Source organism: Micropterus salmoides, unplaced genomic scaffold, assembly GCF_014851395.1.
Source record: "Micropterus salmoides isolate LMB-PRFRI ecotype aquatic unplaced genomic scaffold, ASM1485139v1 Ms_hic_scaffold_19, whole genome shotgun sequence".
NCBI lineage: Eukaryota > Metazoa > Chordata > Actinopteri > Centrarchiformes > Centrarchidae > Micropterus > Micropterus salmoides.
Window position 1 is genome coordinate 26,690,884 of NW_024041039.1, and position 26,183 is coordinate 26,717,066.

General features: G+C 39.8%; 1 protein-coding gene and 1 long non-coding RNA gene across 2 annotated transcripts in view; one reads left to right on the forward strand and one right to left on the reverse strand.

Annotated features, from left to right (window-relative positions):
- Window positions 1–239: 239 nt before the first annotated feature.
- Window positions 240–26,183, reverse strand: part of LOC119911022 (leucine-rich repeat and fibronectin type-III domain-containing protein 2) — a 144,326-nt gene continuing 118,382 nt past the window's right edge. The window contains exons 5-6 of the mRNA XM_038729920.1: window positions 7,779–9,175; window positions 240–4,010 (exon numbers count right to left, since the gene is read on the reverse strand). Coding sequence (XP_038585848.1) covers window positions 3,023–4,010; window positions 7,779–9,154 — 2,364 coding nt within the window. The 5' untranslated portion in view covers window positions 9,155–9,175 and the 3' untranslated portion in view covers window positions 240–3,022. The remainder of the gene's footprint in view (window positions 4,011–7,778; window positions 9,176–26,183) is intronic.
- LOC119911024 lies at window positions 24,317–24,693 on the forward strand. Its single transcript, XR_005445738.1, has 2 exons — window positions 24,317–24,386; window positions 24,492–24,693. It is a non-coding gene; the product is annotated as an uncharacterized LOC119911024 (long non-coding RNA).

The window sequence follows — 26,183 nt, forward strand, 5'->3', positions numbered from 1 at the left end:
TGAGTCAGCAGTGACTGGCCTGATTACAGCAGCTGGACCTCAGGAGGAAAACCCTTGGCTCATCCATGGTAAACAAAGGACACTCCATTAGCTCCTTTGTACTTGTAGGTAGGAACACTATGGTAAAACCTTAAGTTTAGAAGGATGAGAGCCGAAAATGTAAACCAAGCCACATGAAATAATCTGTGAGATGTTGCAAAAAGAGAAAACACAGAGGAGCCAGTGTGTTAATCAATATTTTTTATATTCTTTTGTAGCAAAATGTTTTCACACATAAATGTTTTTTTCTCCTTGTTTTTGACCTAGAACCTCAGGTGAGAATCATGACTACATCGAGTCAAGTACACACTTAAATTGTATTCGTAGTTAGCAGAGTGGAAATGGATGTTACATGATGTCACAAGCAGAGAAAGCAGGTTAAAGGGTCAGTTCACCCAAACGACAAAAAACATTTTCTCGTGGATCTCATGCAGAAAAAGGGCTTTATTTATGCAGGTTTGTTGAGATTTCTGCCTCTACCCAAATACAGCAGAGGTGAATGGGATTTTGTTTTGTTTGGCCAGATAGCTCAAAATTTATATTAAAAAGCCTCAGTGAAACAATTTGCTGTCAGGAATAACTGTGGTGAGGCTTCATTTCACATGGGTCCATTATTTCCCAGTAATTTTCTAGGAGGTTCCTAGAAGAACATGTAATTTGGCACTAATTACAGGAAAAACATAGACAAAGTTCTTAGTCGTAAGAGTTGTTGATTTCCAAAGGAATTTCTTTTACATCACTGTTCCATTTAAACACAAGTCAGTATTCACTGGGTTACAAAAATGTATTCTCCATGTTGGTTTCCCTTTAGACAAATTTCACACTGTCATACACATTTTGTATTTACTGCAGCAGAACTGTGCACTGTATGTAGGAAACACCCATGTTGGTGGGAATGAAAGAACATTTCACCTGTTTGTATTTCTTGACACCAATAGAGCTTCATGAAACAGAGAAATTAGAAATATTTATCCCCATAAAGAATGGATATGCCCAGAGATATTAATAGCTATTATGATATAAATGTTACTCTAACCTAACTGTATTGAGGAAGAGGTAGGCATCTCACTGAAGAACATCTTAAAACCCGGGCAAGTTAAGCCAAGAGTAGCAACATGGCTAGATGCCACTATAAGTAAGTCAGAAAATATGTATTTTTATTATTTGGTTGGACTGATCCAAAACTGCCAGTCCTTCTTGTAGTATCATGTAATAACCCATTTCAGTGAGCCAACAAACAATGACCAAGTTGGTACACCACAGTAAAGCACCTTCTCACTGTTTGCTTCACATAAAAATAAAAGTACTACTGCACGATATCCCCCCCTTTACATTCTCACCCAGTTATTGTACAAAAAAAATGCCAATATACAGAACGTTACACCCAAGGAAGAAAACAATAATAAAAAAATGATGACCACCCCACATCTTGAAATGCAGCAGAGACCCACAAGATATTGAGAAAGGCATTAAAATGTGTAGGGATGTGTCCGTTGATCGTAGGCAGTAATCTGAACAGCCCCTAATTCAGTTATCTTACTGCAATGTACAGCTCTGTATGAAAGTGAATGAAAGATAAATGGTTCCTTTGATGAAACAATTCCAATATTACATGAACCAACAAAGGTTCTGTATCATGCAATCTGGAGTTTTCAGCAGTTTGGCCCTTGCCATTCTCTTCACTTAACATCCTCTCCTAAGAAGCATAATAAGCTTAATCAAGGTAAGAGACTTCAATTTGGACTCATTCTGCCATTTAAACCGGCTAAATGAGTAATGGTCGTCCTCTCTTGTTTGTGTTACCTAAAGAGAATTATAGCCGGATAATATATCCTGCTGTGGGTTTAAGCAAATGATTAAGCGGACTTGATGGATTTAAAAGACTATTCCTGTCTGGCAACTGTAATATGTGCTGTAACATGTGATGATAGCATCTGAAACCATACCTCAAGGCATACACTCCTCCAGGGATCACCAGCGTTAACCAACGGAGAGTGTCAAAGAATTTTTTGTTACATCAGGAATTCAACCTGAGCTGGAAACATACTAAAATTGATTGGTTGGAGACTTAATAATTATTTGAAGCATTTCCAATCAAGGAAAGGACTTTTTGTTCCGAGCTGTTTGTTATCCATCTTGTGCATTTGGTTTTGTTGTATTTCCATTTGCTTTCAAATATAAATAACCTCATATGATACATTACCTGAGGTAGAAATACAAGACTGGCTTGTTGTGGTTCAGTGTCACCGACATCTAGAGCATTGGAGCATCCTCTTATTTGAAAATAAGTCATGTTTTCAATTTGTGACTGATTGTAATTTGACTGAAAGTACCATTGGATGACGTAAAACAGCTGTATATAACTTCTGTGTTGTTTTTTTTGATCACTGACAATTATAACCTCATCAAAGAACTATGCCTCTGTCTGCTGATGACGTCAAATGAAAATGAACATAAAAATGACTTTGTTTTAATTTTCTCTTCACTCCTCTTGTCCTTCTTTCTACTGTTGCAGTAGTCCCATTTCATGCTGACGGTCCAAGACATTGTGATGCACATCCAGTTCACCACAGTCGAGGCAAATCCTCTTGGTATTCAGTTCTTTTGATAATAACGTAGTAAATCCAATTTGAATTTCTCATCTATCTTCCCACCCCCCCTTTCTCTCAGAGATACTCTCACGTGCCCTGTGGATAAGGAATTATTCCATCTGCACAATCCAAGATTCCATGTTGTTTTAAATGGGAACAATATTTCAGATACAGTTAGACATGGTCAGAGACTTGAGATCATGGCCATAAATCTATTGATTTGAGTGTCTTTTCTCACATAATTACTTAGACAGTATTCACATGGATGAACTTCATGCAATACCCAAAGCCAGATTCCCTCTGGAACGTCCCTGCCCCTACACTCATGTTCCTTTAGTTCCTGATATAGATTTATTGTTTGGCCATGGACCTCACAGTTAGACCGACTGCACTCAAACTGTGCTTTCCATCACCCACTCAGAGCTCTCAAAAGTGGGCTTCTCATCCTCACTGTCATCATACTGCAGCAGCATGCCATTAACAGACAGACTGCGCTTAGTCCAGATGTTACTGATCCTGCGAGGGTAGCTACTGCGACACTGTGTGGCCCCCACATGACCCATGTCAAACGAGTGGCTCCTCTTGGGCTTGCCCTCCTGTGGCAGCCCTAGGAGACGTCCAAGCATGGTGGTGGACTCAGCCCTCCCGAGCAGGGGTTCTTTATCGGACGGGGGTGCCTTAGCCACTGATATCATAGCATTGGAGGTGGTGGAGGGGCCAGAAGCCCCTTGGTGGTCCCTCGCTACCCCTCGCAGTTCCAGTGAGGTGAAGGCCCCTAAAAGGTGGTCCAGGTTTGGCCGTGCTTTGGCGCTGTGTCCGTGCCTCCTGAACTTGCTGGGCAGGGTGCTGCATTCACTGCCCTGCATGCTGTAGCGGTCGCCAGCCCCCCTTCCTGTTTGGCTGTCTAATGAGTTAGAAGAAGATGAGGATGAAGAGAGACTACTCTGGAGGGATCCACACTTGAACTCTACCATTTCCTCACGCATGACCACCACGGTGGATTTGACCTGTGGCGGGGCACCGTTGAACCTGTTCAACCCTCCATTGGTCTGTGAGTATGTGTTGCTCACAGTGGGTAATTTATTAGTCTGGATGCCACTAGTCACCTTATACCGCACCATGAGGATGATGATGAATACCAATAGCGTGGCCACAATGATGCCACCTATGACCAGGATCATGGTGCCGCCTAGGAAGCCACTGTGAAGAGACTGGCACTGCGGGTAGTCTTCCCTGGTGATGAACTGGACACAGCCGACAATGTTGGTGGCAGTGAGGGTGGTGGCAATGTCTTCCCAAATGGCCAAGACACAGAGGTCATACTGCATCCCTGGGACAAGATTTGTGACTATGAAGGCTCTGTTGGTCATGGGAATCATCCTGAAAAGAGGTAGAGAGACAGAGAGACACTGCATTAAAAATCCAGACCTATTGCTATGGGAGTTCAAGACAAGGGTAGAGAGCTTTAGTGTTAACTCTGGCTTAGTCTGTTATGCTGGGGCAGATCAAAGAAATAGCCAAAATGAAGCATGCTAAGTAGCTATTTATATGCACAGAGTAATTCAGAAAGATGACATTATTGGTCCCAGTATATCCCATTTGATATGCATGAAGAAATAGTAATGAGATAAGTATTCAATGGCCAATTTTTAAATATTATTTTGGCTAAATGTAATTTCTTGTACATTCCATTTATCATACATTCAGTTGTTTCAACTTGCTCTGTTATAATTCCAGATATTAATATCTATATACCGGTTATACCGCGTACCTACGGTATAACCAATGCATATATATACGGCAGCGTGATGACAGATGCAACACCATAGCATGTAGCAAGTAACTACAAATCAGCACAGGATGGTTTTGTTTTCTTGTTGCAGTGGTGAAATCAACTGGTGAAATTCAACACTCATCTAAAAATCTAAATCCACAATATACCATATGTATCTACGGCAGGACTTGCTTTAAGCCCTTACATCAACTATGAATCCAGCTTTAACCAATAGTTTTAATTGCCAATGCAAAGAAATACCTAACCTTAAAGGCTAAATGAGTATTTGTGAGTTGCTGTTTGTAAACACACAATTCAAAGTTGCCCCCCCTGCCCTTAGCGAGAGAGAGTGAAATTTTATTGAGTGAGCTAGAAAGTCAATGATAAGAAGGAATGCTGTTTGCAACAACAAAGCAGTGAATCAGATAAATAAAACATTATTTTCTGACGGTGATTACCTCTAAAACAAAAATAAACACGACCACCCCTCTCCACAACCCTGCAGGACGGCGCTGCATTGCCGGACTCTATGTGAAAGCAGCTGAAGCCATGCTTCATTCTATCTGCTAGCTTCTGCTCTGCATGTGTGTGTAGCTCAGCCCCGCCCCTCCATCAAACAGACACACAGACCTGCAGCTCTTTCTACATCTCACATAGTCACACTCCCTTTTAGCGTTGTGCCAGCACTGGAGATACATCCATGACTCATCCATGACACATCCATGGCACCCTTTTCTGGCAACGAGGTTGCATTAGTTATCCTTTGATTAGACATGCTAATATTTTAGAAAATCTTCCCTCAACAGTAATCCACTAAATACTATATATCAGTCATTCACGACCAGAGATACTTGTACCCCAGGGGGTAGCAGAGAAGTTGAACTAGAAAACAAAAGTTAATAAAAAAAATAGATTCAGTGTATATGCCACGGCAAGTGGTAGTATTGCTAAGATCACTATTTCTTGTATGATAAAGTAATTTTTTCCATATCCACTTTTATATTATTAATAGTGTTAAATAAACTAAAAACACATATTTAGAATATGGCAGACAGTATCAGTTAATTCAGTGACAAGGTAGGGAACCACCACTATCTATACACTTAAGCTATAAAACATGGTGTAACAATCATTGACTATTAGAAACTGCATTCCATATGGGTAGAAAATGGTCCTTGAAGGGTCTATATTCGTATAGTCATCTATAAATAGATTCCTCAGTCACTGTTGGCTTGCATTTATCCTAGAGTACATGCATCCAAAGCTTTGATCCCTCTGAAGCGCCTCCACCACAGTGTCCAGACACCAGCAGCGGGGCTGCAGTCCATTATTCATCCATAATTGCCTTTTCCCATAACTAGGAAGAAGCTGTTGGCTCACGTGTTTGAGAAAACTAAAGCAATGCAATCTTTCTCTTCCCCCACGTGGCTCCGATTGATTTTTAATCGTGCTAATGCTTGAGTGCAGGCAGTGCCCTGGGAAACTGTGTCGGCCAACGGGAGAAGCGCGGTAGGTGTACATGTGCGAGTAATGAACACATATCGATATTAATTCAAACACAGCAGTTGGCGTCTGTGGGCTTTATCTTTTTTCCTTCTAGCTCCTAATTTGTCTTCTGACATGCAAAAGGACTGCACATCCATTATTTTATTAGAGTATATAAATCTATTCAAGGTCATTTTTCTGCTGTATATAAACCACATACTGTAGTTATCCAAGGAAGGTTAAATAAGCACCAACTGGACTTGGCTGAAGATACTTGAAGACGTTACGCCTCTCATCCAAGAGGCGTCCTCAGTTCATGGCCTCATGGAAAGTTGAAGTCCAGTTGAACTTGATTTAATCTTCATTGGATAACTAATGTGTGGATGACACAGACATTCTACATACTGTAGTGTACTAATTATAAAGCATCAAATCACATAACAAGGGCAATTTGAAAGTTAGCACTTATCTTCAGCAAGTGTGGTCAAACTGAGAAAATCACCATAATATATAGGCTATTATCTAAATGAGAAATTAACAAAATAATGGGCATGTTTAAATGTAAAAATATGCTGTAGTGATTGTTAGTAATGATTATTGAATTTTTTATTTATTTAACAGTATCTGGAATGCCATTATAATTTTCAGGCAAATAATTTAGCTGCTGCAAATCAATTAATGAGGAGAAAAAATGCAGTTTATAAAGCACACATTAGTGTCATGTTTGCAATTTTGAAGACATTAGAGAACAAATTATAAAAGGCATTTACAAGAACTGCAGATGAGTCATCCACTGTTTCCATCACCGGGGGAAAAAAGGTACTGAAAATACATATTGTTCTCTCTCCTCTGGCATGGCAAACTGGCACACAGCACGCAAGCGAGGAAATCAGATAAACACCATGTTATTGAATTCACAGGGATGGGGAGTTGCATTCACAGTGTTTGAACAAAGTATCTTCAGTATTGTGTACAGTTCTAGTCTCATATTCTGAGCTAATAACCAGACTTTTTGATTTCCCATATTCTGTCAATTACCTCTCATTAAACAGCTGTTTGCTGGAATGTACAGCAGAGGTAAATTGTGCAGAACTAAGGCACAGCATCAATTATTGGATGAGGTGTTGCTAAAGGGATTCACCATCATTGTCCGTGTTGGAGGAAACATGAAGCTGACACAAATGTGCTACTTTACCAATTTTCATAGAATTCTGATACCGTAAATATCATCTTTATCCAAGGGGTAGTAATTTTTTGATTCTGTGGTTGTGTATATGAGCACTCAGCCACTGGAGCCCAAGGGGATACCGAACACTCATACAGGATTCATAAAATAATTATCTTTATGTTTGTTTGTAGAGCACAGCCTAGTATATCTGGTATTTTTTAACGTCTTCCCCAAATTGATTTAATGTTAAAACAGCAATGCTCTTCCAGCTCAATTATCTTGGTTGAATGTCACTACTTTCACTGTCTCATTTGACAGGAAATTGATTTCACAGAGCCCTAGATCTACAGCTACAGTCTCCAAGCTTACACTTTATGTACTTGAGCAGCTTAGGAAGGATACGTTAAAATGAGGGTCTATAATCCTCTTCTTCTTGAATTTCTAATTAATGGTTCAGGGCAAGGATTTCACTTTGGATTTCCTTTTTCCGAAAGATGTGCACTTGAGGTTCATTGTTTTGGTGAAGGCAATTGCAAATTCAAGGAAAAAATGAAATAAATCTCAAGAAGGATTAAGGAAAATTCATGTTGATCTCTGAGTAACACTTCAAAGAAACTGACTGTTTCAAATAACCACCCATCAAACAATTAGCAAAAGACTCCAGAGAGGCCTCTGCTACTGCTTATGTAATGTGTATTCCAGTTTCCTGCATCATTCTTACCTGTAAATGAGGACTTCATCTTCAGAGCAGTTGTACTGGAGCTGATACATTTTGACCTTTGGAGTTGATTTGGTAACTGTCCACTTGACCAGAGCAGAGACGGCGGTCACTTCTGATACAGACACCACCTTCTCCGGCAGAGGTTTAGGCTCCCCTTTACTGATCTTGGTGGAGCTAGTTATGTCCGAAAGCCCTGACTTGGACTGTGTGGTACGGTTTGTACCATTACTCAGATGGGGGAGTTGAATGATTGAAAGCTCAATCGAGGCCGTTGATTCCCCAGCAGCGTTGGCAGCTATGCAAGTAAAGGTCCCGTAATCCTTGGATGTGGTCACTGTAATGTCCAAGGTGCCATTTTCGTATACTGTTGCTCGGGAGGAATTGCTGATCAAACGGTCATCAGGAGCAACCCAGTGCACAGTTGGCATCGGATCGCCGACTGCTTTGCAGCGCAGGCTAGCAGTTTGGCCCTCCAGCACTAGTAGCTTGTGTGTATGTTGCGTGATTAGGGGCGGCTCACAGACAAACTCCTCCTCGCGAACAGACCAAAAGTATCGCCCCTTTACACTGGCAGGAGAAGCGCATGTTTCCATATCATCCTCACGCTCCAGCCTTCGAAGCCACAGCACTTCGCAGTTGCAGTGCAATGGATTTCCACCAAAGCTTAGAGAAAGCGGAGGTGCGTAAGGAGTGCTCATCACTACATTGCTTTGGGAGCGCGCAAAGATGGGGTCCGGTGGAAGCTTCTGGAGACGGTTGGAGGTGAGGTCCAAGCGGGCCAGTTTATCCAGATCTGTAAAAGTCCCCTCTGCAATGAAGGAGATGAGGTTATGATCCAGACTCATCTGATGGAGGTTGACCATCTTGCGGATGGCTTCCCAAGGCACACTGCGCAAGTTGTTATATGACAAATCCAGATCCTCGAGTGTCAGTAACAAGTCGTCAAAGGTTGCTTTGGAGATCTGACTCAGCTGATTGTTGTTGAGGATCAGGTGCTGCAGGTTGACCAGCCCTCGGAGATCGTCTGGTCCCAGCTCAGTCAACCGGTTACTGTCAAGGTGCAGGGATCTCAGGGTCTCCAGGTCAATGAAAGAGAAAGGCTGGATGGCGCTGATGGTGTTGCGGGACAAGGTGAGATCTACCAGACCTGTCATGTTGGCAAAGTCCTGAGTGGTGATCTTGAGGATGAAGTTGCCTCCCAACCGTAGCTCCACAGTTCGCCGGTCGATGTCCAGGGGGACGAAGAGCAGGCCTTTGGAGGGGCACAGAGTCCCCAGAGACTCTGAGAGGTTCTGGCAGACACAGTATTTGGGACATGCATGGACCATCGTAACTGCGGTTCCCAGAAGCAGGAGACTGATGACCACTTTGTCCATGTTAATTTATACAAAGTGGACCTGCGAAAACAAAAGAAAAGAACAGTTCAATTTGATTTTTCACTTGTTTAGTGAAATGTAATCATTACAATAAAATAATCCTCACATCCAGATACATTTTCACTTACTCAGATGCAAAACATAAGAAACAGTTGTTATTGTGTGTGTGTATGTGTGTGTGTGTGTGTGTGTGTGTGTGTGTAATAGCACCCATTAACAGGTCAGATAAAATATTACCATGTAGGCAAAATTGCTCACTTGATGAGCTGGTCTGATTGTCATCCTTGAGGAAGATATCATTAATATTCTCCATTGTAATATTCATATCTATGTCTTTTGCAATGCAAAGGAGGTGTGAGGAATCAGATGAAGATTCTCTAAATGAAGCCCGGGATTAAACAGTGCTAAGAAGCTATTTTTAATGACGCACATGCTTATACAGTAAGCTGTCATTACAGATATACGGTTATGCATGCAGCAGGAACTAATTCAAGTGTAGGGCACATGCATGTATATGCATTGAGCAATGAGTAAGCTTTTCATTGGAATGCTGCATCATCTTGCCAATGTAAATGTGGAAAAGGAGTAGGATTGAAGGTCCGGTCTGCATGTTAACTGACAGTGTCTTCCTCTTTGTGGATGACTTTATCATTTTGTCATATTTGTTCCATTTCCCCATCATGTATACAGGTTTGGCAAATGATAATGCAGTCTGGAAAATATATTTCACAAGTGACAGGTGTTAGACTCATCAGAGTTGGCTGATAAATTCAGCACGCAACTGTGAACGTCTTAACAGCCCTCACACCTGGCTGACTCCTCCAAATGGATGGCCACACTTGGCTTCATCCAACTAGCTTTTAATTCCCCCAGACAATTATATCATTAATTCCTAATACACTCAAAACCTAAAAATCTATTTCAATCATGTCTTTTTTTTACACCAGCAATATTTATTAATGGAAACCAGCCTTCTAGTCTGCATGGCTCTCAGGAGAACCATGGGGAAGGACAGATGTAATGTTTTTATGTTAACCACATGTTTGTGCTATCATTCATTCGTTATAAGTGTGTGAGACGCTGGTCGAAGCATGAGGACTCCTTATCTTCCACTACCCTGTAACACCCCTTTTTGTGTAGACTCAGTCTTTCAATAATTCATAATTAGAAGAGGCAATATGCATAAATAACCCCTCTACTTTTCGATACTAGTTTGTAATTATATCTTGAAGTGCCACTGCATCTGGACAGTGTGTTACACAGAGATAATTAGAATTAAATGGCAGGCAGAAAGAAAAGAAAGTCATTTATGGTGAATCTTCAATGATCATTAAAACCGAAGAAATTAGTCAGAAACAGTGGAGGAATTGACATTTTCACAAACATCATGTTCATGGAATGAGTTATATTTATACTGGGACCAAATGCTATTGACCAGCGGTTCCCAAACTTTTTAGGAAACGCACCCCCTCCTACATCTTGACCAGGCTGCTGCATCCCCAAACCCCCCCCTCTCTAGGTTTGCTTACAATTACATACACATGTGTGTGTATATATATATATATTATAAGTATTATTTATTTTTTTTTTTACTTATTTATTTGTTCAATGTCCTGCCCACAGCACATGATTGGTTACACGTCGCAAATAATAGCCTATCAACACTTTGTTGTGAGCAGTGGAGCTGTGTGTTGAAGAGAAGGCAGCCGACATCACTGAAAGTGCAATAAACATCAAAATCTGATGATCTGTTTCTATGATGACAAGCAGCGCGGTTTCCCTGTTACACTAATGAACATGCCCGAAGTCACAGCTATGGGGTTTCACTCATTGACACTCTTGAAAGATCTTGATGTAACATTATTTATTACTTTAAAGAGTAACAGTGGCAGTAAAAGGTTTTCTCATACTTTGATGGTTAAACTTTGCAATCAATCCACAGTTCACCAGCGTGCTGAACTGTGTGGAGGGAGGTGGGGGGTATTTTCATGACAAAAAAAAAACGCTTCAAAACATTCCATCCGCTATCACACCCTGTGTAGAGCCTCATAAACAGATAACATGGACTAAATGAGGATTCATTTGAGGATTTGTTAGTTCCGTGTGGGTGACTCAGTCTGAGAGAGGGAGAGGGAAAGACGTGTGTGAATAGCCATTACCTGTGACCTTAACTATTAATAATAACATTTTTAGTTTTAAATTAAACTTAGAAAGGAAAGTTTTCAAATAAAGTTTTTATTTCGTGAAAAATTCCACAAAAAAATTATTGGTGTTGTTTTACACTACTACAGTACCATTAAATTTTTCCTGTCGCGCACCCCCTAGAGGCAGCTCACGAATCCTCAGGGGTGCGTGCACCACACTTGCTCGCTGCTATAGACTATTGAAAGTACCATATTTAGCCTTTTAATACCGTAGAAATGCAATAAATATCGAAAAAATGTTTAAAAAGGAACAACTTTAAAGCAACACTAAAACAGCGGCCCCTGTGGCCACAAGCAGTAGTTACAAGATAATGATATATACTTAAACGTAGTGTAACAGTAGCTTAAGTAAAGTGGAGTGGTGTAGTCAGCAAACTTGCTTCAACGATTTCAGTTACACAGCAATATCTGTCTAGAAAGTTTGCTAACTCTAGCAAACGTTAGCCAGCATAAACTACTGGTCACTCTTCACAAAAAAAGGGAAGGGCAAGGTTGTATTTTACTGCTTACAAGCTTTGAAACAGGAATTTTCCCTCTATTTTCAACCCCACTTAGCGTTGGCTAGCAGTCTTTAGGAATTTAAGCTGTCTGTCCTTTTACAACATTCAGTGTTTTGGATGACTCATTGTGCTGTGTATTGAAAAGTTAGATAATTGTTGTGATGGCACATGACTAGCCTGTCAAAACTTAGAGGCATGAGTTGAAATCTCAACAGTCTTTACATTACAGTGATTCGAATCACAAGACGGACCGGCATCCAGAGTAAGGAGAGCTGAAATCACACATGGGATGCTAAACAATGTTACAAAAAACATTTTAGTGAACAACGGTGTGGATTTGTGCATTTTACATTGAATAAATTTGGAGCTACTCTAAATTCCTTTCTCCTCCCCAGAGAAGAAGGGGAGGGGTCAAAGTTGCTTTCTCTAAGTGCTATCCCAACCATAAAACTGGCACCTTTTTGATTCCGAAGCTGACTGCTGACTGTTAAACTGACAAAGGGACACGAACCAGCCATTGGCCTCTCCCTGAATAGCCTATCAAAACTGGCCCCCCACACATGTTTCCGTGGCAACTGACCTTATTCTTTGTTTTATTACCACATCAAAGGGATACTCCTTGTCTCACCTAGGAGTGACACAATCCAGGACAGCCGAACTTTGGATGACAAAGGACTGCAGTCTCCAAAGACTCAAAGCATTTAATTAAGTTTAATTAAATCTTTAGTTACCTGATTACGTTTGCCTCTATTTGAGTAGTTATGTTGTTGCTATCTGTTGATGATATTAGTGCTGAAAAGAAAGTTACTTGTGCAGTGTTTTTATTTTCAGCAAGACACTCCTTCATCTAATGTAATCCAAGCTTTCCTCATGTAACCTGAGCTCCCCCAAGTGGACGAAATAAGTTCTACATGCCCTCGTCGGAAATGCCGTTAAATGTATAAATATCCTGACCAATAATGTGACAATTGTTTCCTGTTACCAAATGCCTAGAACAGTACAACCGTTTCACCGTTGAGGTTTGATTGTGGAAAATATTTGATTATAATACGCGCAAATAGATTTCTTTTTAGACTTTAAGTTTAGAAAGTCAGTCCCTTGGGAAACCTGAGACGCCCCCTGGGGAACCACACCCCAGGCAACAAAAGAGCGACACGCGACCTCGCGCTCTTCTCTTCGCTGTTGGCTCTCTTCCACTCTGCTCTGCTCACTGGACGCTTCGGCATGCGTTTGGTGTGCCTCGCCAGGCAACGCCCTCAGGGTCGACCAGCGAGACCGGCCTTTTGTTCGAATGAAGATACACACCTGAAGTGCCGCGACATCAATCTGCCTTCAGTTTGTTTTATTTTCTTTATTTCTTTTGTTTGTTAAAGTTATCAGTCTGTTAAGTTAAACTGGACTAATTCAGGAACGACCAAGTTCCATTTTAAGCCTTTTTCGTCGAGCCAACGTGGGACCCGTGCAACAGGCCAAAAGCAGGCTGTCGACAAGCAGTAAGACTTAACACACGTTCTGTGATCAGATGTCCATTTTAACTCCTAAATTATAGCATTAGTTTACTTTCATTAGCTCTTCTATGCCGTATGAGTCAAATGCTTCCCACAACCGAACCTCCAGGCTCAGTGTTCAGCAAATGTTTATGTTCCCTGTATCCAACCATCTTTTTATCACCTTAGTTAGAGAATAAATTCACTGTAATATAATCAAGAGCTGTGTGTGTTGCCTATTTCTAGTTCCTGCCAAGAGAACTGACCCTTTAGATATGAGACTGACTGACTGATTTAAGATAATTGAGCAATTATTAACTAACTGATCACTAGTAATAATTGTATAATTATTCAAAACTACCTAGAGGTCCGGAGACTCTAGGATTATAACAACTCCGGTGGTGCCCTTAACGAGGAACATTTTTATTTTATGAATATTAAAATTCATAATTGGGTATCAATTCTCATAAATTTATTAAATTGCGTGACTAAAATTTAGGTCTGCTACAACATAAACATAAAACAAACCATTTTTATGTCCGCCCACACAGCCGATACACCAGTCAAATTGCAGTGCTGATATTGTTGGTATTGTTAAGTTGCAGTCTGTACCAAAAACTCAATTGATCTGCAGAACACTAATATTGGGGGTGTTGTCACTTCAGAAAAATAAGAATGTAAATTATATATGCTTTTTGGTAATTACAATTTAGAACAAAAAAGCACACAAATAAAAAAAAACAAACAGAAAAACTGAAAGCTACCTTCATTCCACTCATACCACCTTTTTACTCAGCTGTCATGTTTCTGAGCATCCCGTTATTATTAGAATTCAATCATCACTGCGGAAAAACTGAAACTGTGAAAAAGGTGTTTATAATTGCCGATGTGATGCGTACTGTTCTAACCCTCTAAGCACTCTAGAGCTAATCCTCACAAGGCCTCATGGTGAGAGCTGTCAAAGTTGACAGACAGTTTCTCTCATGGACTCATTTAAATGGACGGCATCTAGAAACTGCAAGTGAAAAGCCCTGCAAACCCAAAGAAGCTGCTTTTTTATTTTCGTTTGATCTTGCCTTTCCCCTGATAAGGTACAATTGTGGTGGGTAAGCATTTTGAAAAACTGGGGAAAATATACAAATTTGCAGAATTGCACGTTGTGCTGGCTGGATGCAGCTGAAAAGCGCAACAGTTTCCCATTAAAGTGTGTGTCATTTGTGGAGAGTATTGTGGTTACTGGGCAGAAAAAAAACAGGCTGAGGTGACCTTTTGGGGATAGAATAGGTTCAGTCACAAAGAGAAGAGAACCATGGATGATGTTCAAGGTCCACATCCATTTACGCATGGCCTTTACCAAGCCTGTAACACCATCTACAATTCAATGTAAGGGACAGAGATGCTGCTGAAATATTAACAAGCACACATTCTATACAGTTCCACAGTGCATTAGTGGTAATTGATATAGAACTGTGAAATTCATTTATTTGAATGGTTGTGACCCTCTGGCTTCTTTAGCGATTACTCTGCCTGCCTTCATCTCCTTTGTGGGAAATGATTTAACTTAAATCGACTTTTCATTTAATCCACAAGTACAACTTATTTATTTAGAAAATGTGGTGCTGAATGATAGTTTATATACCATAGCTTTTTTTTTTTTGTCCAATCACAGCTCCGCAATAGTACAGGCCCAGCAGGCCTGCCAAGCTTTGAATTTCTCCACATGTTGAAGCAATGTGTAAACAGCTCTAGTTAAGAGTGATACCCGGCATCTGAAGATAATTTTTTTAAATAACCTTTCAAAATCCAAAATGTAAGAATGGCTCAAACTGATCTAATGTAAGCTGCAAACATTAGCATATTTGACTAACTAGCATACAAGCTTAGCTTAGCTGCTGCAGCTACTGTCTTTACATCTATTGTTCTAGTTGTTTTTTAACACATTATTTCACTTACTTTTGCATTAACTACATTCTGATGAATAGTAGAGATAATTTCAGACAGTACTCCCCTAAAAAATGCAAATGAACAAAGTCATGTTAAAGTATAATGTGTTTTTCACAAACCAAAGTCAGTCATAAAAAAATGTGCAGATGTTGCCTCTGTGAATTTAGAAGGAGAAAATACCTCATTAGGTATATAGAACAGCAAATATAAAAGCTATTAAGATTTGGCTATTGGTTGAATTTCTTATGGTGGTAACAGTAACAGTAAAGTAAAGCTCAAAAACGTCTGCATTTCTTGAGGAAGCTTAAGGCCAAATTCCCACACCAAGTTCTTGTCAGCTTTTACAGAGGAGCAATAGAAATCATCCTGACTGGAAACATCACTAACTGGCATGGGATGTGCACGGCACAGGACTGGAGGGCTCTGCAGCGGGTGATTAAAACTGCTCAGAAGATCATTGGTACCCATCTCCCGAGCATCAGCCAGATCAGTGAGGTGAGGTTCCTACGCAGAGCCCAAAGGATACTAAAGGACAGCACCCACCCAGCCACAGCCTGTTCACCCTGCTGCCTTCTGCGAAAAGATGTAAAAGTTTCTGCTGCTGCACCACCAGACTGCAGAGCAGCTTTCCCCCCCAAGCTATCAGACTCTTAAACTCTAATTCATCCTCAGCACTGCTCCATTGCTCCATTATCAGTTTTATAACTGCTTCTATATTAATGTATATTGTCTGCTATGTAGCAGAAGGGAGTCATAAAGCTCAATTTCATTATATAACCTGTTATATTGTGACAATAAATGTACCTACCTACCTGCCTATTGCTTTAATGTACTCTCCAACAAAATGGAAATGTTGGCATGTCTGGCAGAAGTCTCTGGTATGCATGCGCCTTGATTAGCCAGCCTAAAATGCCTGACCTGACATAAGCAACAAATAAACAAAAAATGTTTGTTTAATTTTCATTACATTTTGTCCTGTTGAAACATGATAAACATTTGGTTTCCTTATTTGGCCTGAGTAAAATACCTTAGTTCATATTTAGGCAATTATGTTATGTTTTAGTTTGAGGACATCATTTCATTTGTTTTCAGTAAGAAAGAATCTGTGCTGTTTTATTTTCAATGAAAGATAATAAAATACACAATAACCACTTCTAAGAAAAACTTCATAAACTGTGATGAATATATTTCTGTATACAATAGGGTTGCAGTCAATATGTATGTAAATGTGTAATTAAAATCCCTCCAACCGTAACGTACATATGTAATCATGTATGTAATTGCCATAGTTACTAATGGATTAGTAATGTGCCTTGGAGATGGAGATCAATGCTTTATGATATGGAATGATATCAGACAATTAAGATAAGTATATATTACACACAGTAACATGAAGAAACTCTAGATTACATTGATCAATTTTTATTTGTCCATTTCCTGAAAGGGAACATGTATTTCTGGAACTGATTTCCTGTCAGTAGGAAAAGAGCAGACATATCTTACTGACTGTTGATAGACATTGATTTGTCAAGATTTGTCAACTGTTCTAAGACAAGTGAGTGACCTGCAGTGAGTCTGAACCAGTGTGAAGAATACGATGGGGGGTTCGGTGCCATGCACAGCACTTCCAAGACAGTGGACGTGTGAGAGCCATCAAGTCCAAACAATCCATATGCCAACATACAAGAAATGTTAAAACATGTTACAACAATTACGTGCTGATAATAATTATGAGCCATATATAATGTATTAAGACTAGTTATGTAAATTGGATTTTAGTTTGATATTCTGGGAAATACGCTTCTTGCATAATTAAAACCAGCTATGCCAGTTAGCAGAACGCAGAACTGCCTGTTCACTGTTTTTTGGGGTTACAGGACTTACATTTCAACATGTAAATAAACTTAGAGATACATAGAAACTTAAATTTTTACTTTCAAATGTTTTAATACAGGACCTCGGAAAGATTACGGGGATTCTGGTCCTCCACAACAAGTCTACTGGCACTACCAGCCATCAACCTCAGCACAATGGGTGCTAGGGTCTTCTCCTTTATCATACTTTGTTTTCTGATGATGCTGTGTTTTTTTTTTGTTGCTGCTTGCTGTTCATTATATGCTTTTGATATGTTATTATCTGATGTAAAGTGACATTGAGTGCCATGCTAGGCACCATAGAATAAAACATAGGGTTAATTATTAATTAATTATTAAGAATAAAGGGAATAGTTTAATATTTTGTAAGCTACAGTCAGCTGTTTTTCTCTGCTTCCAGTCTTAAGGCTAGAGAGCGATGCTAGCGATCCTCTCACCTAACCTATCTATCAGCAAGATAGAGAATGAATGCATTTTTCCTAGTTTATCATGTAGATAGGAAAACTTAGTGGAAAAAGGAAAAGACCGTGCCGTGCCTGCATGTCGAGGTGTGTTTTGCAAGTAGGACTTTGTTGTACAAGACTAACCTTCACGCGAACATGCCTGCAGAACTGTGTTGCCATCTGTTAGGCAAAAATCCAAGTGTACTATAGGAACTGTAAGGCCTGAGGGAGGGGAGCAAATTAATTGTTTAGGTCTCAGGCTTTGTTTTTATAAATACCTTTCTCCCATCTTTTCAGTGTCCAAACACACACGTAAGGGAGGCTGCCACAGCGAGGACAGCCCCGGTCCTCCTAACTGAGACCCTCCTAACAGAGCTCTGGCTCCTTGCCTCAGTGCTATTTGCAGTTTGCAGTTGTCAGCTGTGTTCAGTGGCGTAACACACACACACACACACACACACACACACACACACGGGGAGTCGGGGTTGGGTAGGTGCGGGGTGGATACACTACTGCTGTCTGAACACTGAGCAGAGACTGCTGGACTCACCAGCATTACATCTTTTACCTTTCTCTTTCTTCTGCTACGCTTTGATAAAACGTGTCACAGGATGACAGCTTGGTAAACCTGGGTGAGCTGTGTACAATCCACTCATGTCATGTTGCATCATTTGTGGGTGCTGACGCTCAAAACGGTGACAACTGTTTTCTCTCACTGCTATTTGGAGCAGCCAGCCTGTATAAAGTTGCCTCATGCAGCTTAAACAGACTAAGTCATTATTCTCTCAAATTATGAATCTACAATCTGGCATTTTTGGGAAATTACATGTGAAAATAAATGTAAGTGCACAATTGCTCACCGGATTTATAAGCTGAATCTTGCCAACACGGAAAAGCTCGCCAAAGGACGGAGATTATCAGAGTGTAAAATGGAAGCAGCACATCGTGGCTGAAACCTGACACTTCTCTGGATGATAACCAAAGTAATCTTCCTGTTCAATCACATTTACCCACACACACATTGTACAGAATTGTCTGTGTCTGCTGGATAAGAAAAGACTACCTGAATGGGTCTACCTTTCTAGAACAGCGACAGGCAGCTACTGCGGATTACATCAACCAGCTGCTAGCTTTTCTGACAAGCTTCTTCAGAAAAGGCTCTATGAAATAGATGCAGCTAGAGCCTTTAGGATAACTGTACAAGTCTGCTTGCACAGACTAAGGTGAAGGGTGGCTGTCTACAAGGAAAAACTAGAGTGTGTTTTCAGGATGGGTTTAATGGGACAATAGGGACTGGACCCAAAAGGCAGATAAAACAGGCAGACTAATACAGTTGAGTTATTTATTGCAAAAATGTGGCTACATGCAGGTACAGGCAGGTAATCAGACCGGCACCCAGGCAGGCTGGCAACAAACAGGTAGGTAAGCAGATATAAGGCCAGGTAATGGAAGGGTCAAAGTAAAGCAAGCAACTAGGATACCATGAGCAGAAAACTATAAATGGGAATTTATGGCATAGAAAGATAGTTAACTGGATGCTTTACAGTTTAAAACTCTATAGTCACCTGCCTGTCATATTCATGTCATTTTTAAATGTTTGTGTAGTCTAATATAATGGATGGCACTCAAAATGGCACTCAGACATTAATCCTAGGAGGGTTGGATGCTGCAGTCTCTCTCCCTGCAGTGCGTTTTCCTTGTCTTTGTCTGCCTGTATAGTCAGACTTTATTCATATGCATCCTCGCTCTGTGTATGACGTAATATAACTGAAAGAGCCAAACTGTCCAAAATGTTTGAGTGTCAAAGAAAACCCACAATACTCTGTTTGATTTCCACAAGACATTTGAAAACTCTGTAATCAACCTTGAGTTTGCTGGTAAATACACTTTGTCTTCGGCAGTCTTAGTCAGGCTCCAGTTGCCAGAGTCAGATGGTTGAGCGGGGCCCTGCAAGGTACAATTGTAATTGTGCCTGCCCTTTTTAACAAGAGAACTCAGAGAAACCAAGGCCACCGTTATATTCTTTGTGGTACAAGTACTTTTTTTTTGTGAAACTGAACTTTTGCTTGTCCGGTTTTATCCTGTTTCTTAGGTCTTCTACTTAGAGTCTGACCATATATATCCTTCACAGCAACTGCGAGCTCTCAATGCTAATACTCTCCTCCGTTGGGGTCTGGGGCAGTGAATGGAGGAGAGTATTAGTGTTGATAGGGACGTTGAAGGGACATTCTAAGCCTAGTAGAAAACAAAACATGAGAATAGTTCATTTTAATGGATTTTGACACCCCTATTATCATTCATTAATAATGTGATAATCATGCTATAATTTATGGACCTACAGTTCCCATTATGTTTTGAGGGATGAAATGCTAAACCTGAGCCCTCGTTTGTTTATATTTTGGCAAATTGGCTGCATTGAAAGTATGCCTGAATTAGCTATTGGCAGTTCCTGTTTGCAATTTCCCCTGGATGTACAGACAGCTTTCACTGGATTACTTTGACAGTGAAGAAAACTTAAAAATGTGAGGATTCATAAGCAAGTACTGGAGCTTGCCTATGTCTTTTTTTGTGTGTTTATAACATTTGTATATATAATTCGTATTTTATTTGTTTTATGGAGATACATTCTATATTTATTTAATAATAATTCAAGAAGAAATGCAGCGGGAATTGCTGAGAGCTAAGGATTTTAAAGTATTTCAATTGCCTCTATGAGCTGTCTGTCACAGGCACTGCTGCAGCTGCAACTGCTGACCGTTTTGATCAGCGGTAAAAATAACTAACTTCCTGTCTTGTTTTAAGTACACCGCCACGCACCTCTCTCTATCACCTCACGGGGTAGAGTTGCCACACTTCCCCTGAAAAAAGTTACTAAATTGTCTGAATGAGACAAACTTGGCAGCAGATATTTTCACTTTCCTTTCGTTCTTGTTTTGAACTACCATCACAGAGATACTTGAGTCTCCATATTTCGGAATGGAAAGGTTTGGTTTGCTCGTCTCATCTTTGATCTTCCTGCTATATTTACACGTCTGCACTGGCTGCCATGTCGACATCTTTTCCATATCATAACATTTGCTTGGTATTATGTGTATACTAATGATGTGCACTTTGTTTCATTTTTTATTTCTGATGTTTTCATTCATCAGATGAGACAGCTGCTTCTTTAACTGGCCGTCATGGTGGGGGAGGTCAGACATATTAAGACCGTGTAGCCTCTTCATTCCTCCAGTTTACCTTTGTCTTGTGCTAATTACATACATGCCTCCAACTTCCGATTGCAAACACACATTGTCACAAACACGCTGATTAATTGAACCACACACACTGCTTGGGATTTGATGAAAGCCCCCCTCGCACAATAATGAATGCCAACACAGGAGGGAGGATTCCACAGCCCAAAACAGGATCAAATTAAATGATGCTGCTTGAGGCCTGCAGTTAATAAATGAAATTGTTCTTTTTTTTTTTAACCATTGCCGACCTAATTAACCTTTATCGGATTAGACTGTGTCTATCTTTGTTGTTTTGCCTGGCGTAATGTTTAGTTTGTGGTGGTTTCTACGCCCCTGAATTCACTGCTTCTTATCAATTTCCTGCAGTTGTAAAGATATTTAGAATGGAAGACTTAAGGTCAGAGAAGTGATTTTGGGATGCAAGCAGCCTTGAGATGAAAATAAAAGAATTAATAATGAAAAAAGTTAATTAATTTAAAAGAGAAATTAAGATACGCGAGTTGGTTAAATCTAAGGTTAATGGCAGAGATATTACCATGTGCACCAGCAGACTGGGCTGCCCGATATAAGCTTAATTCATATTCATCAGCAAATGTGCCAGTGTAGGTAAGCTGACTCATCTGAGCAGAGCAGGTTGCACTGAATTGTGGAGGGATATGCGGTAAAGACGTGCCAGAAGCATGATTAAGACGTTGATTGTGCAGATGGAGAATCAGGCTTTGACAGGGTTTTATTTTCTTTTCAATCGCCATACTGATGTAGGTTGCTCAAACCATCTGGAGTTTGTCGCACGTTGACGATGTGCTTGACGTTACTCTACCTCGGTAATGTAATTAACTGGAACTAGATCTGAAATCATTGTTGGTCATTGGCATTTCAGATTTAATTCCCATTTCACATGTTTTAATTAACCAGACCATTTCACTGAATGATACAGTTAGCAGGTGTTTATAATTGTCCATTGATATCAAATTACAGCATGTGTGTAGTTTTCCTGTAATACCTAATTGTCTGTCAACACTTGCCACTAATGGCAGGCAGAGAACACACTAACAGAAGTAGGATGAAAAAATGTTTTTGGTAACTGTCAGTTGCTCCAAACTACTGTAAAAGTGAATGAATATGACCAATAGAAACTACATGTTTTCTTAATTTAAGCTCAATCCAAATGACAAGCAAGAGTATCACAAACTAGCTCCAACACATAACAGAAATTGCAGACATTTCACAGCTTTCACTTTACTCCATTGCAAGTAGAGCCTGCAGCACCACAGAAGAAAACATCAGCTGACCTACAAAGAGTAGCTCCTGGTAGCTGTCACACTGGTTGTTCCAGGTGAGTTGATCCTTTTGTCATGTCAATTACATGACTTAAATAATAATAAAAATAGCCTCTTTCTTTTTTTGAGCCTTTTCCTCTTGGGAGACCAGAGTTGCTAATCCTCCTGTTTTTCACTGCCCTCTCCAGGCTCACAGCAATGTTTAATGTTGCGGTAGCGTTGGAGGCTACGCTGCTGACAGACATGATTGTAGATTTATCAGTTCTAGCGACTGGTCATCTCATTTCTCTCTAATTTATTACTGCTAAACAATCTCACTTACTGCAGCTAATGCCACCCGTTGCTAAATTAGCCACAAAGCTGTCTCATGACATGTTTAATCAGTGGAGGAGCGCTAACGTTAATGAGCGATTGAACTATAGTGTTTGATATATTCTAAATACATCTGCGAGCTGCTTGTCTGTAGTTACAGTCGGCGTGTCAGAAATGATTTAACCAGATGTGACTTGTGAATAAATGTGAGCTGAACAAGTATCTGACATGGCTTCCAACCTTACAAAGTTATCTAAGTTGGCTCACCTTTCAAAAGTGAAACGTTAGTGTGAAATCTGAAAGTTGCAGGTCCTCGATGTAGACAGCCATGTAGTATTAGGTTAATTCAAGGGCAGTGTTTCCTCTGTATCACTGTATCTTCGACTGCATTTTTTAGAGCCAGATGGTGGTTAGGAAATGCTTTCTCGTAGCTTTGGAGAGAATTAACAGAATGCAGGTGATAAAGTAGAAAAGTAGAAAGTAATCATTGTGGCATATATATATATAATTATTTGCCTATATACGAGAGCCCTGTTTATCATTATTATGATAGCAATGACATGAGAGATGATATAGTATTATTATTATTTTTAATAGTGGTACTATATTGGTATTTACTATAGTTTTGCTAGTTTTGCTGGCCCCCACAATACATCTACTATTTAATTTAATGTTCATTAGTAGTAGTACTCTATAATTTGCAAAATATACTTTTTCTAACAATAAAGTTTATTTTTAAACTGCATTATGTCATGGTATCTTGGTGAGGTCTCAACCTAACAATTGTTAGGGATTGTCTTTGTTTATATTGTGCATTTCTTAAAATAAAGGGAAAAAAGAATATAGCCAGCTATGGGATTTTAAAATATTAAAATCAGTATCGGACTTAAAAATCCAATATCAGTTGGGCTCTAATTACAAGCAAGCAAATAATTGGAAAGGAGAAGAATAATCATTTTGACTTTGACAAAGAGAGCTTTATGAGATCTTAGCCCCCATTTTGGACCTTTTAGCCTCATATCCTTAGCTTCTCAGTGCAGGATCTAAATCTGGAACAACGTGCACTCCTCTTTGCATTTCCATCTTAAAAACTTTGAAGATTAGCTAATTAGTCACTCATTTAACATGACTTGGTAGCAAATAAAACAGCTTAGTTTACTGATTTTCATGTTAATGTGGTTGTAAAAATCAGTAAACTAGCTTTTTACCAATTTTTAAACTATGTTTGAACAGTAGTACGAACTTTGAGTAACAAAACAGTACTAACATGCAGAACTGGAGAAAAACAAACTGTCAGAGCGGCTAAACTAGGCTGAAGTAGCCACAATTTGCTGTCAAGTAGTAAAAGCTAAGCTCAAAGCTTGTTTTCAACTAATCAGTGACACTCGAAGTACAGCAAACACAATCCTGAGTTCCTCCTGAGCAGGGACCTTTGGGGGGGCCGGGACTTGTAGCCCAGCAACTAAACTAAACTTATCCTGGTTCCCTTCAGTTTCTCCAGAATGCGAGGCAGGTTTCTGAGTGCCTAAAAAGCTTCCTGGGTTCCTTGACTGCTCAATAAGAGTGGCTGTAGAGGTGCAGATATATAACCTGTATACAGTATAAAACAAGATAAATATGTGGGGATGAGTCAGTTTGCTGTACAGTTTCAGACAGCTCCCACACAAATAGAGTTTAATGCTAGCCACATATATAGCTGCAGTCGTGGATACGCTCCTGTATCCATCACATAACACCCCTCACACCTCCCGAGGCAAGTCACAGGTTCCGCTCTATATCAGACATAAATGGGTAATTGACAAGTCTACGGCTCATGCTTTTGCTCCCTTTATCCAGTCAAAGCATCTCACTTCTTTCTCTTATTCATTTAATATTTGGTTGGCATCGCTCCTGACTGCTGAACTTTCTGGGCCGGAGCCTCTGAACCTTTCAAGCGTGAGATGGAGCAAAGGGTGAGATACCCAGGGCCAAGATTGTGTATGTGTGTGTGTATGTGTGTATTTTCTCACTATGTGTCTTTGTGTGCTCCATGATGTGTTTGATCTCGTGTCTAACAGGAGAATCAAGACTCTGAAACAGAGGAGCCCCGAGGATGAGAGATGGATAAAGATCTTGGAAGTTTATTCATGGGATGATAATACATTTTATGGTGATTTGACTAAGAATAAATGGAAAGCCAAAGGTTCACTGCTATAGGACATCATATTTAAATCACCTAACATGCTAATCGAGCTGATTCTAATAAATGATTGCAGATAGTACAGTGCATCTTTTTTTCTTCCTTGTTTGGCAGCAACGTGTAGCGCGTGTGAATTTTAACATGTAAAACATGTTAAACATGTAAAACATGTTAAAATCACATGTGAAATATGTGGGAAACATTTTCGTGGTGTAATGTGTAAAGCCCATGTGAAACCTATGGGATTAAACGTGAAATTCAAGGGAAGTAGAGGGATTTGTATTGAACAAGAAAAAAACCACTCACCGCAGACTCCACTAGTGATGAGATTATAATATACTAAAGTTTTATGAATAGGGATTTTGGGACACATTTGAGTGGTCGATGGAGCCACTGAATAGAAGCGATGTAGCCAGCCAGTCTGGCACTCTTCTCCGATAACACTGCTAGCAAAAGCACAATCAATCTGTGGCCCTTGATGCCTCACATTTGAGACCTAAAATGGATATGCTTACCAATAAGGTAAGTCTGACTCTGTCCCTGGAGTCACATTAGCAATTAATTGCGCAATGACAAATAATGTTAGTCCCTATACCCCACCCCCATGTCTCTAGGTCAAATGCAATATTAAGCTAGTGAACTGAGTTAAATTAATATACAGATATTGCAGTATTTATCCACTGAGGTAAGGAATTAATTGAAAAACTTCCTAGAAAAAGATTTCAACTGTGATAAACAGCAGCCCGTGGCTCAGATTATCTATTCACAATCAGTAAAGTGAAAGAAGTATGTGGCCAGGCATTGCCAGGAGCGTGTTCCAGCTAGACATGTGTTGCCAGAAGCTACAGCTGTATCAGGAAGATCTAAACTCTCCAAGCGCACTCAAAATCCTAACTTAAGTCTTTGTAGTTTTTACCTCTGTGACAGAAAATGAAAAATAGGCCAATCTTAAAACTGCACTAATCAATATATTTTATATTAACAATGCACCAAATAGCAACGTTCAATGTCAAAGGAAAGGTGTCACTCTTTAGTGACAAATCAACTACGCAGCCTTAACTCCACAAAGCCTTTAAGCCTCTTTAGCTCATGTTATAGTTTTCCGGCCCTCAAACCCTACTCTCAAACACAACCATTTTTGGCTAAAAGGTAAGACGGGCATAGTGACGTGTGCTGTGTTTAAAGTTAAGTTAATAATTCAAAGAAGTTCTAAGTTAAATACATTTAAAAAGTGAGCTTAATACGTTAAAAGTAAAAAAAAAAAAATAAAACAATATTTATATATTATATTTTGCACTGGTTAATGCTGTGTGCTGCCATCTACAAGTCAGAGGTAATTATTCAGTCAAGCACACTCTTCAGTTGAACACAGAGGCAAGACAGGCAGTGCTGGATTCATGTTCCTGCTGAATGTTTTTCTGATACACTTCAGCCTTCGAGACCATTGGTCTGTAAGTAATGTGTAAATTTATATCAAACAGTTGCATTTTAAAGGGATGTAAAGTTGGAAACATTTTTATTGTTTTGGTAAAACATATGCTCGCCTAGCTTGCAGTACAGCAGTAACTAG